The following is a 15788-nucleotide window of genomic DNA, read 5'->3' as shown; positions in this document are numbered from 1 at the left end:
GGATCCCTCGCGGGTCCTGAGATCATACTTTACAACCTGCCTTTTCCAGGCAAGTTTCTTTATCACTGTGACTGCCTCCAGTTTGGTGTCATCTTGTTGATCTCAGAGGTTTACTGCTGTCTGTATTCCCTGCCCCCTTCCATTTCTGCTTTTGTTATTTCCCACGCTACATTCAAGTCCAGTTTAAGGCTGATCTTCATGTCTTCACTGACGATTCCTCAGTGACTCTTCTTTTTGGCAAAACAGTTTCACATAGTTGGTGCTTAAGTGTTCTAAGTTTTCTTATTTACTCTTTCTAGCTACATTATAAAGCTCCTTTAAAATAGGGACCCTAAAAATTGAAAAGATAAAACAAGAGTTGCTCCTTACATGAAGTGTTAGGTAGAAACCAACCAACTTGTTGGTTGATAGGTAGTAGCACTGCCCAGGAAAGCAAATAATAGATCACAACTCTTTTTTGGTCTTAAACGGCTTATTGGAAAACCACAGTGTCTTCCCCATTACCTGCTACGTGGTTATGCTTTTGGTGTTGCAATTAATATTTCTTTTAAGAGCTCTTGTGTGATTAAAACTATCTTCAGTTCAGGCTTGTTGATCTTATAAGCCACTGACTGATTTATTTTCTTGCCATTTCAGAAAAAAGCCAAAGGACAAGAGCTATTTGACCAGATTATGTACCACTTGGACCTTATTGAAAGCGACTATTTTGGACTGAGATTTATGGATTCAGCACAGGTAGCGGTGAGTATCTGGTTTTTGGAGGCTCTAAAATGGGTACAGAAATGGAAAATGTCAGATGGTGTTCTCAGTGCTAGAAGGTTACATATACTTAAATGTCTTCTTTTTTTCCTGTAATTTTCTTGGAATAACCTGAAGTGCTTATTTTTTTTTTTTAAAAAGGTTCTAACCCTGAGCTGTATTCCCAGAGCATGATCTCTGCAGATGAGGCTTGGAAATCTCAACCACTGGATTGGTCTTGAGCAGAGTGGAGTGACCGCTGTGTGAGGGAAGGGTGCTGGAATGGGAGTTTTTTGGGCTCTTGGGTGAATGATAGAAGTTCCTAGTGTGCAATTAGGGTGAATATTGAACTAAACTATTTCTAGTATCCCTTCCAGCTCTGTGAATCTCTGTCTGTAAATAGATGCTCTTTGACGTGCATTTCAAGTGAGAGAACAGTATATATAATATGATAAGAAGTTGGGGGCTTTTCAAAGAATTTGTCCAGTATTTGAAAAAGAGTAGTGATTAAGATTAGAAGGTGGATCAGTGGCTACATCATCCACACTGAGTTGCAGAAGTATTAATAAGTGGGCAGTATTCTCTAATAATTGGGATTAGGGATTTTTCATTCAGGGAGGTTATATTTTGCTTTAGGAAGTTTACATAGGAATATTGTGTAGGATTGTTTGGAGTGGACAGAGATGGAAGTCAGAGTCAGTGCAAACATTTTGGGGATAAAAGTGACACTAGGGTCTAGAGTAGGGCATTCACAGGGGTGTGGGGGCAGAAGAGGGCTAGGATATCAAGACATTGAGCCTTGTTTTCTGGACGTCTGTGATGGTGTTTTTGTGTTTAGTGACACAGTAACTGCAGTGTTTAGAACCACAGGAACAATATATATTCTGTAAGAATCTCAAAGTCCTTTCCAGAGAAGGAAATGGCAACCCACTCCAATACTCTTGCATGGAACATCCCATGGATGGAGGAGCCTGGTGGGCTGCCATCTATGGGGTCACACAGAGTCGGACACGACTGAAGCAACTTAGCAGCAGCAGCAGCAGCAAATTCCTTTTGAGTGGGTTTGTGTGTGTATGTATGTGTGTGAGGAGGTGATACAGTGTGGTTGATAAATTAACTGGAATACCTCCGTGAGATACTTTACAAAACCCACATTTCTTGGAGATGAACTCCAAGACTGATTTTATAGAACATCTTCAGTAAATGTACAGCTGTTAATAATGTCAGCCTCACTTGTTTTCTCTGATTTCCCCTGTACCTCAGTTTAAAAAAAGCATGAGCATTTATTTACAGGGAATTGGTTAGGTAAATTTTGATACATCTTTACAATGGAATATCCGCAGCTCATTAAAAATGGTGATTTTTAAGTACTAATTGACATGAACGATGTAAACATTAAAAGGATTTATAAAATAACTTAGAATAAAGCCCACTAGGCTCCTCTCTCCATAGAATTCTCAAGGTAAGAATACCGGAGTGGGTAGCCATTCCCTTCTCCAGGGGATCTTCCCAACCTAGGGATCGAACCTGGGTTTCCTGCATTGCAGGCAGACTCTACCGCTTGAGCCACCAGGGAAGCTTGATATAAAATAACTGAATTTTTCTATTTTTAAGAAATTCTGGGTTTATGTTCACACATAAACATGAAAAAATTTGAAAAGCTATTTTCTCTAGTTTGAGTTCTGATCTTTGGATGGATGTTGTATAAGAGGCATTTCTCTTATTTCTTCTTGTTAATCTTATTTCTTTTCTATTAGACGAAATCCACTAAGGGTAGGAAATAAATCTTAGTTACCTCTGTTATCCAGTATGTATTAAGTAATAAACTAGACTGTTTATCGAATTTAATTCTGGTCTGCTACTTCGTTTGACACAGGCTTGGTTGACTGTTGAGTTTAATATCATTAAACTCTCATCTGTAGAGAGTTTAACTCTTACATTCAGATGAAACAGCAAATAATTTTTGGGGTAGATAGTTTGTATAGCTTCCTGTCTTTTTGAGGAGTCAAAATTAGGTTTTAGGTACTTTCTTTTCATTTCTTAACATATTTAAGTAATTATGGGAAGAAACAGACATGCAGCTGTTCCTGAATTGCATTATTTGTTCTTTGCTAATATCAGCACTTACTGAATTACTAGATCCTGTATTTTTTCCTCTCATTTGATTCACATGGTTATAACAAGCGTCTGGTAAAGCCGGCATTAGGACTTGTAATCCCTACTCTTTTTAGTTTTAGTTTATGCCTCCCAATGCACAGAAATCTAGGCATTAAGATTAAATTTAAATAGGCATACATTTTCCAGTCTCTCCTCTGGCCGTCACTCAAATACTTTTTGAATTAAACTGTAAGAACAATAATTGGGAAATTAAAGCTATTAAAAATCAACTCTCAGTAACACTTTAAATATTCTTAAAGTGTTGACTCACTTGATTCCATAACGGTCTTAGGACATAAGTAAACATAGAGATAGATGACGGTCAGTTGTTTATAGTGTGGCCAGATTTAACCCCAAAAGTAAACAGAATTGATACTTGACAAACAATTCCATTTGTCAGTGAAGATAACGAACTTGGTAGATCATGTCGCTTTTTTGGTGAGGATCGTCTGTTTAAACTGAGTTAACCCATGGTTTCCATAACTATTTATCATACTTACTTTGTTAACATAACTATGAAATCTAAAGGGAGTGAGACAGGATGAAAAAGAGCCAAGGAATTACATGTTACAGTTTAACCTTGGATATGTGGCATGTCCATATTTGTTAAATTAGTGTGTTAAAATTTAGTTTATTGATCATTTTAGATCAGCCCAATATATGTATGATTAGAATTATGCATTCATCAAGGAGATAGTCAAAGTAAATTGATGAGGTCATAGTTCACTTTTCTTCCTATGTAATCAGATGATCTGAATTTGCTGTTTTTTAAGTTACTTACTTAAATGAGTTACTAACTCATTGTTGAAACTATAGTGCATTTATAGAAAAGTTGCAAGAACAATATAAGTAATTATTTTTCTGGAATCATTTGAGAGTTGCAAGTATGATGTCCCATTTCCCTTGAATTTCCTACAGACAAGCATGTTCTCCTGCACAACTCAATATAGTCATCAAAGCCAGGAAGTTATTGTGACATTACCACTATCTAATCTTCAGACCCCATTCAGATTATGCCTTAAGAGTATCATTTATAGCCAGAGGTTCACTGTTTACCAGTTGCTCCCCATTCCTCCTCCCCATAGCTCCTGGCAAATGCTAATCTTTCTGTTTTTGTGGATTTGCCCATTTTGAGACTTTCATAGAAGTGGAATCATGTAATTTGTGGCCTTTGAGTCTGAAAATGCACTTGGCATAATGTTTTCAAGGTTCATCCATATTGTAGCATATATCAGTACTTGATTCTTAACAGCTGAATAATATTCCACTGTATGGGTATACCACATTTTTATTCATTCACTGATACACATTTAGATTTATTCATTTTTGAATGTTATAAATTACACAGCTGTGAACATTTGCACACAAGTTTTTGCACTCAACATAACTCTTAAATTCTTTTGGATGTGCATCTAGGAGTGGAACTACTGGATTATAAGGTAACTTTATATATAAGTTTTTGAGGAACTGCTAAATTGTTTTCCATAGTGACTGTACCATTCTACATTCCCATCAGCAGTGTAAAGGCTTCCAGTTTCTACATGTCCTCACCAACATGACATTCTCCCTTCTTTTTTTTTTTTTAAAGTTCCTGTTTTTTCTTTTTTCAAAAAAATGTATTTATTTGGCGGTGTTGGGTCTTAGTTACGTCATGTGATGCAGGGACTCTCTACTTGTGGCATGTGGGCTCCAGAGCTGCTCCATAACTTGTGAGATCCTAGTTCCTTGACCAGAGGCTGAACCTGCATCCCCTGCATTGCAAGGCAGAACCACCAGTCAAGTCCCTCCCCTCCTTTTTGATTCTGATCATACCATTTGGTATGAAGTGGTCTCATTGTAGTACTGATTTCACTTCTCTGATGAAAAGATATGTGAGCATCTGTTCATGTACTTATTGATCATTTGTATATCTTTTTTGGTAAATGTCTGTTCAGATTTTTTATCCACTTGAAATTCAGTTATTTCCTTCTTACTGAGTTGTAAGAGTTAAACTATTACCTAGTCCATAGTCACAAACATTTATACATGTTTTCTTCTGTATCCATTTGGAGTTAATTTTGGTATAAGCTTTAAAGTAGGGGGTCAGAATTCATTCCTTTGTATGTGAATGCATGTGTATATCCAGTGATCCTAGAATCACTTGTTGAAAAGGTGGTTCTTTCCCCATTGAATGGTCTTAGCACACTTATTGAAAGTCAGTTGAGCATAGATATTTGGGTTTTTCCTGGGTTCTGAGTTCTGTTACTTTCATCTATATGTTGATTCTTACGCCAGCACCACATTGTCTTCATGTGGTGAAGTAAGTTTCAAACTCACTTAATTTGTAGTAAGTTTGAAAATTGGGAAATGTGAGTCCTTCAATTTCATTCTTCTCTTTTAAGATTGTTTTGGCTGTTCTGGGTCACTCATGCTTCCATATACATTTTGGATCAACTTGTCTATTTCTGCAAAGAGGGCAGTTGGGAGTTTTGATGAGAATTGCGCTAAATCTGTATATCTGTTTGGGAAATATTGTCATCTTAACGTTAAGTCTTACACATGAATTATGTTTTTATATTTCTTTTTTTTTTTGTTTTGTTTTTATATTTCTTAAAGCAATGTTTTATAGTTTGTTTACACGTCTTTCATCTCCTTGGTTAAACTTACTCATAAACATTTTATTCCTTTGATATTATTGTAATATGTAATTTTCTTAATATCATTTTTAGATTTAGTTTGGATTCTAGTATATAGAATTCATTTTTGTATACGTTTCTTACAACTTAAAACCTTACTGAACTTGTTTATTAGTTTTTTTGTGTTTTATGTATAAGATCATGTAATCTGCAAAAAAAAGATAATTTTAACTTCTTCATTTTTAATCTGAATGCCTTTTATTCCTTTTTCTTTTCACTTATCTCTTTCTTGCCTAAGTGCCCTGGCTTGAACATTTAGTAAAACGTTGAATAGAACTGTTAAGGGTGGACATTCCTGTCTTATTCTTGATCTTACGGGGAGTGTTCAGTATTTCACCATCAAGTATGATGTTACCTGTGGGATTTTTCTAGATGCCCTTTATCATTTTATTATGAAACGGTGTTGAGTTTTGTTAAATGCTTTTTTTGCACCTGCTGAGAGGATCATATGGTATATTTCCTGTATTCTGTTAATATGATACATTACATTGACCATATTTGATGGTTTGTTGAATCATCATTGCATTTCTGGGATAAATCTCACTCATGGTGTAAAATTCTTTATATATGTTGCTTGCTTTGATTTTGTTGAGGACTTTGATGTCCATATTCATAAGGGATATTGGTCTATAGTTTTTTTGTGGTTTTTTTCCCTTGTGATATCTTTGGTTTCCTCAGAATGAGTTGGAAAGTCTTCTTTCTTCTATTTTTTTGAGGCTCTCATGAAGGATTGGTATTAATTCTTACTTCAGCACTTGGTAGAATTCACCAGTGAAGCCATGGACTTTTCTAGAGCTTTTTGATTAGCACCTCAGTCTCTTTACTTGTTACAGGTGTATTCAGATTTTCTGTTTCTTCAGTTTTTAAACCAGGCAAATTTAGAGAGCCAGAGGTGGATTTACTGGATGAGAGGTTGGGATAATAGGAGTAAACCAGGATTATTCTGGCATACTAGGATTTGTTGTTGTTAAATTGCTAAGTCTTGTCCCACTCTTTGTGATCCCATGGACTGTAGCATGCTGGGTTTCCCTGTCCTTCACTATCTCCCAGAGTTTGCTGAAACTCATGTCCATTGAGTCAGTGATGCCATTCAATCATCTCATCTTCTGTTGTCCCCTTCTCCTTCTGCCCTCAGTCTTTCCCAGCATCAGGGTCATCCCCAGTGAGTCGGCTCTTCACATCAGGTGGCCAGAGTATTAGAGCTTCAGCTTCAGCATTAAATCCTTACAATGAATATTCTGGGTTGATTTCCTTTAGGATTGGCTGGTTTGATCTGCTTGCTGTCCAAGGGACTCTGAAGAGTCTTTCCCAGCACCACAATTTGAAAGCATCAATTTTTCAGCGCTCAGCCTTCTTTAGGGTCCATCCTTCACATCCGTATGTGACTACTGGAAAAACCATAGCTTTGACTATGTGGACTCTTATCAGCAAAGTGATGTCTCTGCTTTTTAATACACTGTCTAGGTTTGTCATAGCTTTCCTTCCAGGGAGCAAGCATCTTTCAATTTTGTGGCTGCAGTCACTGTCTGCAGTGATTTTTGAGCCCAAGAAAGTAAAATCTGTCCCTGTTTACACTTTTCCCCCATTTATTTGCCATGAAGTAATGGGACCAGATGTCATCATCACGTTTTTTGAATGTTTAGTTTTAAGCCAGCCTTTTCACTATCCTCTTTCACCTTCAAGAGGCTTGTTAGTTCTTCTTCACTTTTTGCCATTAGGATGGTGTTATCTGTGTATCTGAAATTGTTGATATTTCTTCTGGCAATCTTGATTCCAGCTTGTGACTGATCCAGCCCAGCATTTCATGTGATGTATTCTGCATATAGACAAGGGAATGATACGTAGCCTTGACTCAACAGAGGTCTGTCTAGTCAAGGCTGTGGTTTTTCCAGTAGTCATGTATGGATGTGAGAGTTGGACTATAAAGTTGAGTGCGAAGAATTGATGCTTTTGAACTGTGGTGTTGGAGAAGACTCTTGAGAGTCCCTTGGACTGCAAGGAGATCCAACCAGTCCATCCTAAAGGAGATCAGTCCTGGGTGTTCATTGGAAGGACTGATGGTGAAGCTGCAACTCCAGTACTTTGGCCACCTGATGGGAAGAACTGACTCATCTGAAAAGACCCTAATGCTGGGAGAGATTGAGGGCAGGAGGAGAAGGGGACGACAGAAGATGAGATGGTTGGATGGCATCATTGACTCAATGGACATGGGTTTGAGTAGACTCCGGCAGTTGGTGATGGATAGGGAGGTCTGGCATGCTGCAGTTCATGGGGTCGCAAAGAGCCAGACATGAGTGAGCAACTGAACTGAACATAATCAAAGGCTTTAGCAAAGTCAGTGAAGCAGAAACAGATGTTTTTTCTGGAATTCTCTTGCTTTCTTTGTGATCCAACAGATGTTGGCGGTTTGATCTCTGGTTCCTCTACCTTTCCTAAACCTATCTTGTACACCTATTAAGTTCTTGGTTCACGTACTACTGAGCTTAGCTTGAAGAGTTTTAAGCATAACCTTACTAGCATGCGAAATGAATGCCATTGTATTGTTGTTTGAACATTCATGGATCACATCTTTGTTGTGGCAAAAGAGCTTGTGTAACTCAATGAAGCTATGAGCCATGCCATGCAGGGACACCCAGAATGGACATGTCATAGAGGAGACTTCAGACAAAATTAGCCCACTGGCGGAGGGAATGGCAAACCACTCCAATTTTCTTGTCGTGAGAACCCCATGAACAGTATGAAAGGGTGAAAAGATATGACACTGGAAGATGAACTCTCCCAGGTCGGAAGGTTCCACTATGCTCCTGGGGAAAAGCAGAGGGCAATTACTAATAGCTCCAGAAAGAATGAAGTGTCTGGACCAATGCAGAAATGACACTCAGTTGTGGATGTATCTGGTGGTGAAAGTCCAGTGCTCTAAGGAACAATATCGCATACTAGGATATACGGTTACCCTTGTTTTAGTTGACTGCACAATACTGCCCCATCTTCTGTTTTCAAATGTAAACTTAATTTAGTATCCTTTTATATAGTGTAATGATGATCTTAAACCTTAAGTTATGGTGATGAAGTCTGTGGATGCTTTCCGTAGAAAACGGCATGTACACATAACCTGATGTGCACATATATAGGTAATTCAGGTATGCCTGAAGCCCACCTGTGGACTCTTGTTTAGTAATTCTTTTTTAGTAAATAAATAACCTGTATTTTAAAGAAAAACAGATGGTGGTATTCAGTTCCATGATTTTTCTCCAAGTCTTTATGATAATAGTCTGTTTGAAAATTTATTATCTTTTATACTGTTGGTGAAACCTTGTTACTAAATCTCATTGTGTGACTCTACAAAAAAGTTTATGGTAATTTAATATTTTTTGATGAACAATTTAGGGAAACTTTCTTCCATGAAAATGACAGGATGTGTAAAGAGTTGCCTTATGACAGCAGAACTGCCAATATTGATGGTTTTAAAAAATGATAATTTGGTAATTTTATTGTACAATAGAACTTTCCAATGTGTAAGTAATATATCTTAAGCCAGGCAAGAAGGAATTATCCTTTTGATACCAAGTGGTTTTAGGTGAGTCCATTAAGAATTTGCCAAATTTTGGAAAAATAACAATTAATTGTTATTTAATTTAATTAGTGGTAACAATTTGCCAGAGAACATGTATGATTTATTTTGACGGAATAATATTCAGTCTTGAAATGTCTACAGGAATCAGGAGAACAAAAGAGAAGGAAGATGTCATGCATGTTAAAGAATGGGAGTTTTATTTACTTCTAAGAAGTATAGGTTTTCTCTTTTTTTGAATTGTGCTACATGCTTGATATGTTTTCACTTTTTTTAATTGAAAAATTTTTTAAAAAACATATTTTTTAATTGAGGGATAATTGCTTTACAGAATTTTTGTTTGACATCAGCAGGAATCAGCCACAGGTGTACGTGTGTCCCCTCCCTCCCATCTCCCTCCCCATCCCACCCCCTAGGTTGATACAGAGCCCCTGTTTGAGTTTCCCGAGAAATCCAGCAAATTCCCATTGGCTATTTTACATATAATAATGTAAGTTGCCATGTTTCTCTCTCCATAGATCTCACCCTCTCCTCCCTTCTCAACTTGTCCATAAGTCTGTTCTCTATGTCTGATTCTTCACTGCTGCCTTGCAAATAAATTGATTGGTGCCATCTTTCTAGATCCCATATATATGCATTAGTATACGATATTTAGCTTTCTCTTCTGACTTACTTCACTCTTTATAATAGGCTCTAGGTTCATTCACCTCATTCAGTTCAGTTTAGTTCAGTTGCTCAAGTTATGTCCGACATTTTGTGACCCATTGGACTGTAGCACGCCAGGCCTCCCTGTCCATCACCAACTGCCGGAGCTTGCTCAAACTCATGTCCATCGATTCGGTGATGCCATCCAACCCTCTCATCCTCTGTTGTTCCCTTCACCTCCACCTTCAATCTTTGCCAGCATCAGGGTCTTTCCCAGTGAGTCAGTTCTTCCCATCAGGTGGCCAAAGGATTGGAATTTCAGCTTCAGCATCAGTCCTTTCAGTGACTATTTAGGACTTATTTCCTTTAGGATTGATTGGTTTGGTCTCCTTGCAGTCCAAGGGACTCTCAAGAGTCTTCTCCAACACCATAGCTCAAAGGCATCAATACTTCAGTGCTCAGCTTTCTTTGTGGTCCAACCTTCACATCTGTACATGACTACTGGAAAAACCATAGCTTTGACTAGATAGACCTTTGCTGGCAAAGTAATGTGTCTGCTTTTTAATATGCTGTCTAGGTTGGTTATAGCTTTTCTTCCAAGGAGCAAGTGTCTTTTAATTTCATGGCTCTAGTCACCATCTGCAGTGATTTTGGAGCCCAGAAAAATAAAGTCTGTCACTGTTTCATTGCTTCCTCATCTATTTGCCATGAAGTGATGGGACCGGACACTATGATCTTAGTTTTGTGAATGTTGAGTTTTAAGCCAACTTTTTCACTTTGCTTTCTCTTTCATCAAGAGTCTCCTAAGTTCTTCTTCGCTTTCTTCCATAAGGGTGGTGTCACCTATACATCTGCAGTTATTGGTATTTCTCCCAGCAATCTTGATTCCAGCTTGTGCTTCATCCAGCCCAGCATTTCGCATGATATACTCTACATATAAGTTAAACAGGCAGGGTGACAATGTACAGCCTTGACATACTCCTTTCCCTATTGGAACCAGTTTGTTGTTCCATGTCCAGTTCTAACTGATCACGGTGATGTGATCACCAACCTAGAGTCAGACATCCTGGAATGTGAAGTCAAGTGGGCCTTAGGAGGCATCACTACAAACAAAGCTACTGGAGGTGATGGAATTCCAGTTGAGCTATTTCAAATCCTAAAAGATAATGCTGTGAAAGTGCTGCACTCAATATGCCAGCAAATTTGGAAAACCCAGCAGTGGCCACAGGACTGGAAAAGGTCAGTTTTCATTTCAGTCCCAAAGAAAGGCAATGCCAAAGAATGCTCAAACTACTGCACAGTTGCACTCATCTCACACGCTTGTAAAGTAGTGCTCAAAATTCTCCAAGCCAGGCTTCAACAGTATGTGAACTATGAATTTCCAGATGTTCAAGCTGGATTAAGAAAAGGCTGAGGAACCAGAGATCAAATTGCCAACATCTGTTGGATCATCAAAAAAGCAAGAGAGTTCTATAAAAACATCTATTTCTGCTTTATTGACTGTGCTAAAGCCTTTGACTGTGTGGACCACAACAAACTCTGGAAAATTCTGAAAGAGATGGGAATACCAGACCACCTGACCTGCCTCATGAGAAATCTGTATGGAGGTCAAGAAGCAATAGTTAGAACTGAGCATGGAAAAACCGACTTGTTCCATATAGGAAAAGGAATACATCAAGGCTGTATATTGTCACCCTGCTTATTTAACTTACATGCAGAGTACCTCCTGTGATATGCTGGGCTGGAGGAAGCACAAGCTGGAATCAAGATTGCTGGGAGAAATATCAATAACCTCAGATATGCTGATGGCACCACCCCTATGGCAGAGAGTGAAGAGGAACTAAACAGCCTCTTGATGAAGGTGAAAGAGGGGAGTGAAAAATTTGACTTAAAACTCAACATTCAGAAAACTAAGATCATGGCATCTGGTCCCATCACTTCATGGCAAATAGAAGGGGCAACAGTGGAAACAGTGGCAGACTTTATTTTTTCAGGCTCCAAAATCACTGCACATTGTGATTGCAGCCATGAAATTAAAAGACACTTGCTCCTTGGAAGAAAAGTTATGGCCAAGCTAGACAGCATATTAAAAAGCAGAGACGTTACTTTGCCAGAAAAGATCTATCTAGTCAAAGCTACGGTTTTTCCAGTAGTCATGTATGGATGTGAGGGTTTGACTATAAGGAAAGCTGAGCACTGAAGAATTGATGCTTTTGAACTCTGGTGTTGGAGAAGACTCTTGAGAGTCCCTTGGACTCCAGGAAGATCAAACCAGTCTATCCTAAAGAAAATCAGTCTTGAATATTCATTGGAAGGACTGATGCTGAAGCTGAAACTCCAATCCTTTGGCCACCTGATGGGAAGAACTGACTCATTGGAAAAAACCCTGATGCTGGGAAACTTTGAAGGCAAGAGGAGAAGGGATGACAGAGGAAGAGATGGTTGGATGACATCACCAACTCAATGGACATGAGTTTGAGTAAACTCTGGGAGTTGGTGATGGATAGCGAGGCCTGGCGTGTTGCAATCCATGGGGTCGCAAAGAGTTGGACACGACTGAGAGACTGAACTGAACTGTTATTCCATGTCCAGTTCTAACTGTTGCTTCTTGACTTACATACAGATTTCTCAAGAGGCAGTTAAGGTGGTCTGGTATTCACATCTCTTGAAGAATTTTCCACAGTTTATTGTGATCCACGTAGTCAAAGGCTTTGACGTCGTCAATAAAGCAGAAGTAGATGTTTTTCTGGAACTCTCTTGCTTTTTCAATGATCTAACAGATGTTGGCAATTCTAATTCACCTCCTAAGAACTTTTTCCTTTTTATTGACATGTTTTCTTTTCCCATTTTTTGATAGATTGAGAGACAGGAAAAGACCAACACGTTGATGAATTGTAGCTGACATGTAGCTGTCTGTTGATTTGTAGAGGAATTGTGGTGAAATAGGGAGCATAGCACTTTTCCCTCAAAAAAGGAATTGGAGGGGCAGATACCACCTATGTCTAGCCATTTGTTGCCAAATAACCTTGCTGGATCTTCAGGTATTAATATTTTAAGAGAAGTTAGAGATCTATATTTTTAGGATAAATCTTTCACTTTTAAAAAAACATGGGTTAAATTTTAAAAAGCAATGTGACTGATGAAAGAAATAAAAAACGGGCTAAATAAATGGAGAGGCATACTGTATGCATGGCTTAGAAGACTCGGCAAAGTAATCAGTTCTTCCCTAGTTGATATTCAAGTTTAATGCCATTTGTGTCAAAATTCAGAAAATCCTTTGTAGATACAGACAAAATTATTTAAAAACTTACATGAAAAGGCACAGTATCTAGAATACCTAAAAACCAATTTTGAAAAAGAAAAATAGTGGGAGGTATTCCTCTATTTAGCTTCAAGATGTATCAGTTCAGTTCAGTTCAGTTGCTCAGTCGTATCTGACTCTTTGCGACCCCATGAATCGCATCACATCAGGCCTCCCTGTCCATCACCAACTCCTGGAGTTTACTCAAACTCAAGTTCATGGAGTCAGTGATGACATCCAGCCATCTCATCCTCTGTTGTCCCCTTCTCCTCCTGCCCCCAATCCCTCCCAGCATCAGGGTCTTTTCCAATGAGTCAACTCCTCACATGAGGTGGCCAAAGTATTGGAGTTTCAGTTTCAGCATCAGTCCTTCCAATGAACACTCAGGACTGATCTCCTTTAGGATGGACTGGTTGGATCTCCTTGCAGTCCAAGGGACTCTCAAGAGTCTTCTCCAACACCACAGTTCAAAAGCATCAGTTTTTCGACACTCAGCTTTCTTCACAGTCCAACTCTCACATCCATACATGACCACTGGAAAAACAGTAGCCTTGACTAGACGGACTTTTGTTGGCAAAGTAATGTCTCTGCTTTTTAATATACTGTCTAGGTTGGTCATAACTTTCCTTCCAAGGAGTAAGCATCTTTTTATTTCATGGCTGCAATCACCATCTGCAGTGATTGGAGCCCAAAAAAATAAAGTCTGACATTTTCCCCACCGTTTCCCCATCTATTTCCCATGACGTATAACTATTGTAAATAGGACTGTGTGGTATTGGCAGAACCACAGACAAATAGATGAATGGAACAGAATAGGGAGCTCTGCATGAGTGTGGCCGGCCAACTGGTTTTTGGCAAGACACCCAGTGTAATTCAGTCAGAGACGGGTAGTCTTAATAGTTGTGCTGGAGCAATCGGATATCAAAAAAATATGAACCCTGACCTAAACCGTATACCTGTACAGAAATTAATCCAAAAATAGTGTATATTAGTAGAAGATATAAAGCTATTTTAAACTTTATGAGAACCTCTTTGAGACCTGGGGCTTGAAGAAGAGTTATTAGGCATGATACCAAAAACATGATCATTTTTAATCAACAAAGTGGATTTTATAAAAATTAAAACATTTTGCTTTTCCGCAAAGAGGATATATATACAGATGGCAAATAAACACACAAAAATGTCTTCAGCATCCCTTGTTATCAGGGAAATGTAAAGTCGACCTTGGTGAGATGTCATCAGTATATATCTCTGAGTACAGCTAAAATAAAAGATTATGATAACTCTAAATTCTTATGAAGATGTGGAGAAACTGGATCTCTCAAACATTGGTTTTGGGAGTGGTACAGCCAGTATGAAAAATAGTCTGGCAACTTCTTAAAAAGATAAACTTACATATGACTCAGCAGTTGTGTGTGTGGTCATTTATTTCAGAGAAATGAAGATTTATTTCTTCACAAAAACTTGTGCATGATTGTTCATGACAGCTTTATTAGCAATAGCAAAAAACTTGAAAAAGCCAGTGTCCTACAGTAAGTTAATGATTAAAGAAACTGTGACACATTCATACCTTGGAATACTACTCATCAATAGAAAACAAAAATCTGTTGACACACACAACTTGTATGGATTTCAAGGACATTTTGTGGAGTAAAAACAGTCATTCTCCAAAGGTTACATACCATTTACTTCTGTGTGTGTAACAGTCTCAAGAAAATTAGAGATCAGATTAATGGTTGCTGAGGTTTAGGGATGTTGGAGGTAGGAGTAGATGTGTCTGTAGAGTAGAAGTATGAGGGAGCTGTTGGTGGTAATGGAATATATCTTTATCTTGATTGTGGTATCAGGTCAGGAACTGAGATGTGTGATAAAGTGACATAGAACTGTATGTGTATGCTGTGCAGTGTCTGACTTTAGTATTGTACTGTAGTTATGTAAGCTGGAAGCCTTGGGGGAGAAAGGGGAGATAGCAGGACCTCTTGTTATTAGAATTGCAGCTTCCTGTGAACATTTCTGTAAAAGAATGTGAAAAATATAGCGTGAAGCAAACAAAACATGTCTCAGCAAAGATTTAATCCTCTGATCTGTCTTATATGTTTGTGACCTCTGGTTGATGAAGTTTTTCAAACTTCATATTTGGAGCTTAGAATTTTAACTGGCCCAATCAAGGTTTTAAAGAAGAATGAATTACATAGATTGTAGACATTTATGTTTAGGAACGGGAAACATGGGTAGTAGGTTTCTTAATACTTGGGAAACAAGGAGAACACCACATCAGTAGTTATTTTTTGCCTTTTTCTTAAATCAATTTAAGTTTTGGTTTGTTTATATATATATAACTTCGCTTGTTCTCTGTGTAAAAATCCTAAGTAAAACAGCAGCATACTATGTTTATTAATTATGTATTATTTATATGTATTATATTTAATATAACATTTTCTAATGTATTTATATTTAATATACATTATATGTATTTCTTGGACCTCCCTGGTGGCTCAGACAGTAAAGTGTCTGCTCATGTATTATTTATACTATTAAAAGTATATACTATTGAATAAAATAAAATACACTATTAAAAGTATGAACAGTACATAATGATCAGGTGGAGTGAATTTTCAGAAATGTAAAGATGATTTAGTATTAGTTGGTATAATTCATCATGCATGGTATATCGTGGGATTGGTTCCTGTGTTTGCTGTAA

At 37.9% G+C, this 15788-nt stretch overlaps 1 protein-coding gene across 6 annotated transcripts in view; it reads left to right on the top strand.

The window, feature by feature from the left end:
• Window positions 1–15788, top strand: part of EPB41L5 (erythrocyte membrane protein band 4.1 like 5) — a 154824-nt gene that overhangs the window by 24672 nt on the left and 114364 nt on the right. For all 6 annotated transcript variants that reach the window (XM_043488073.1, XM_043488071.1, XM_043488072.1 and 3 more), the window contains exon 3: window positions 637–741. In XM_043488073.1, the coding sequence (XP_043344008.1) occupies window positions 637–741 (105 nt within the window). The remainder of the gene's footprint in view (window positions 1–636; window positions 742–15788) is intronic.

This window comes from Cervus canadensis, chromosome 15, assembly GCF_019320065.1.
Source record: "Cervus canadensis isolate Bull #8, Minnesota chromosome 15, ASM1932006v1, whole genome shotgun sequence".
Lineage (NCBI taxonomy): Eukaryota > Metazoa > Chordata > Mammalia > Artiodactyla > Cervidae > Cervus > Cervus canadensis.
The sequence above is the reverse complement of the archived record's forward strand: the minus strand, read 5'-3'. Positions and strand labels throughout refer to the sequence as shown.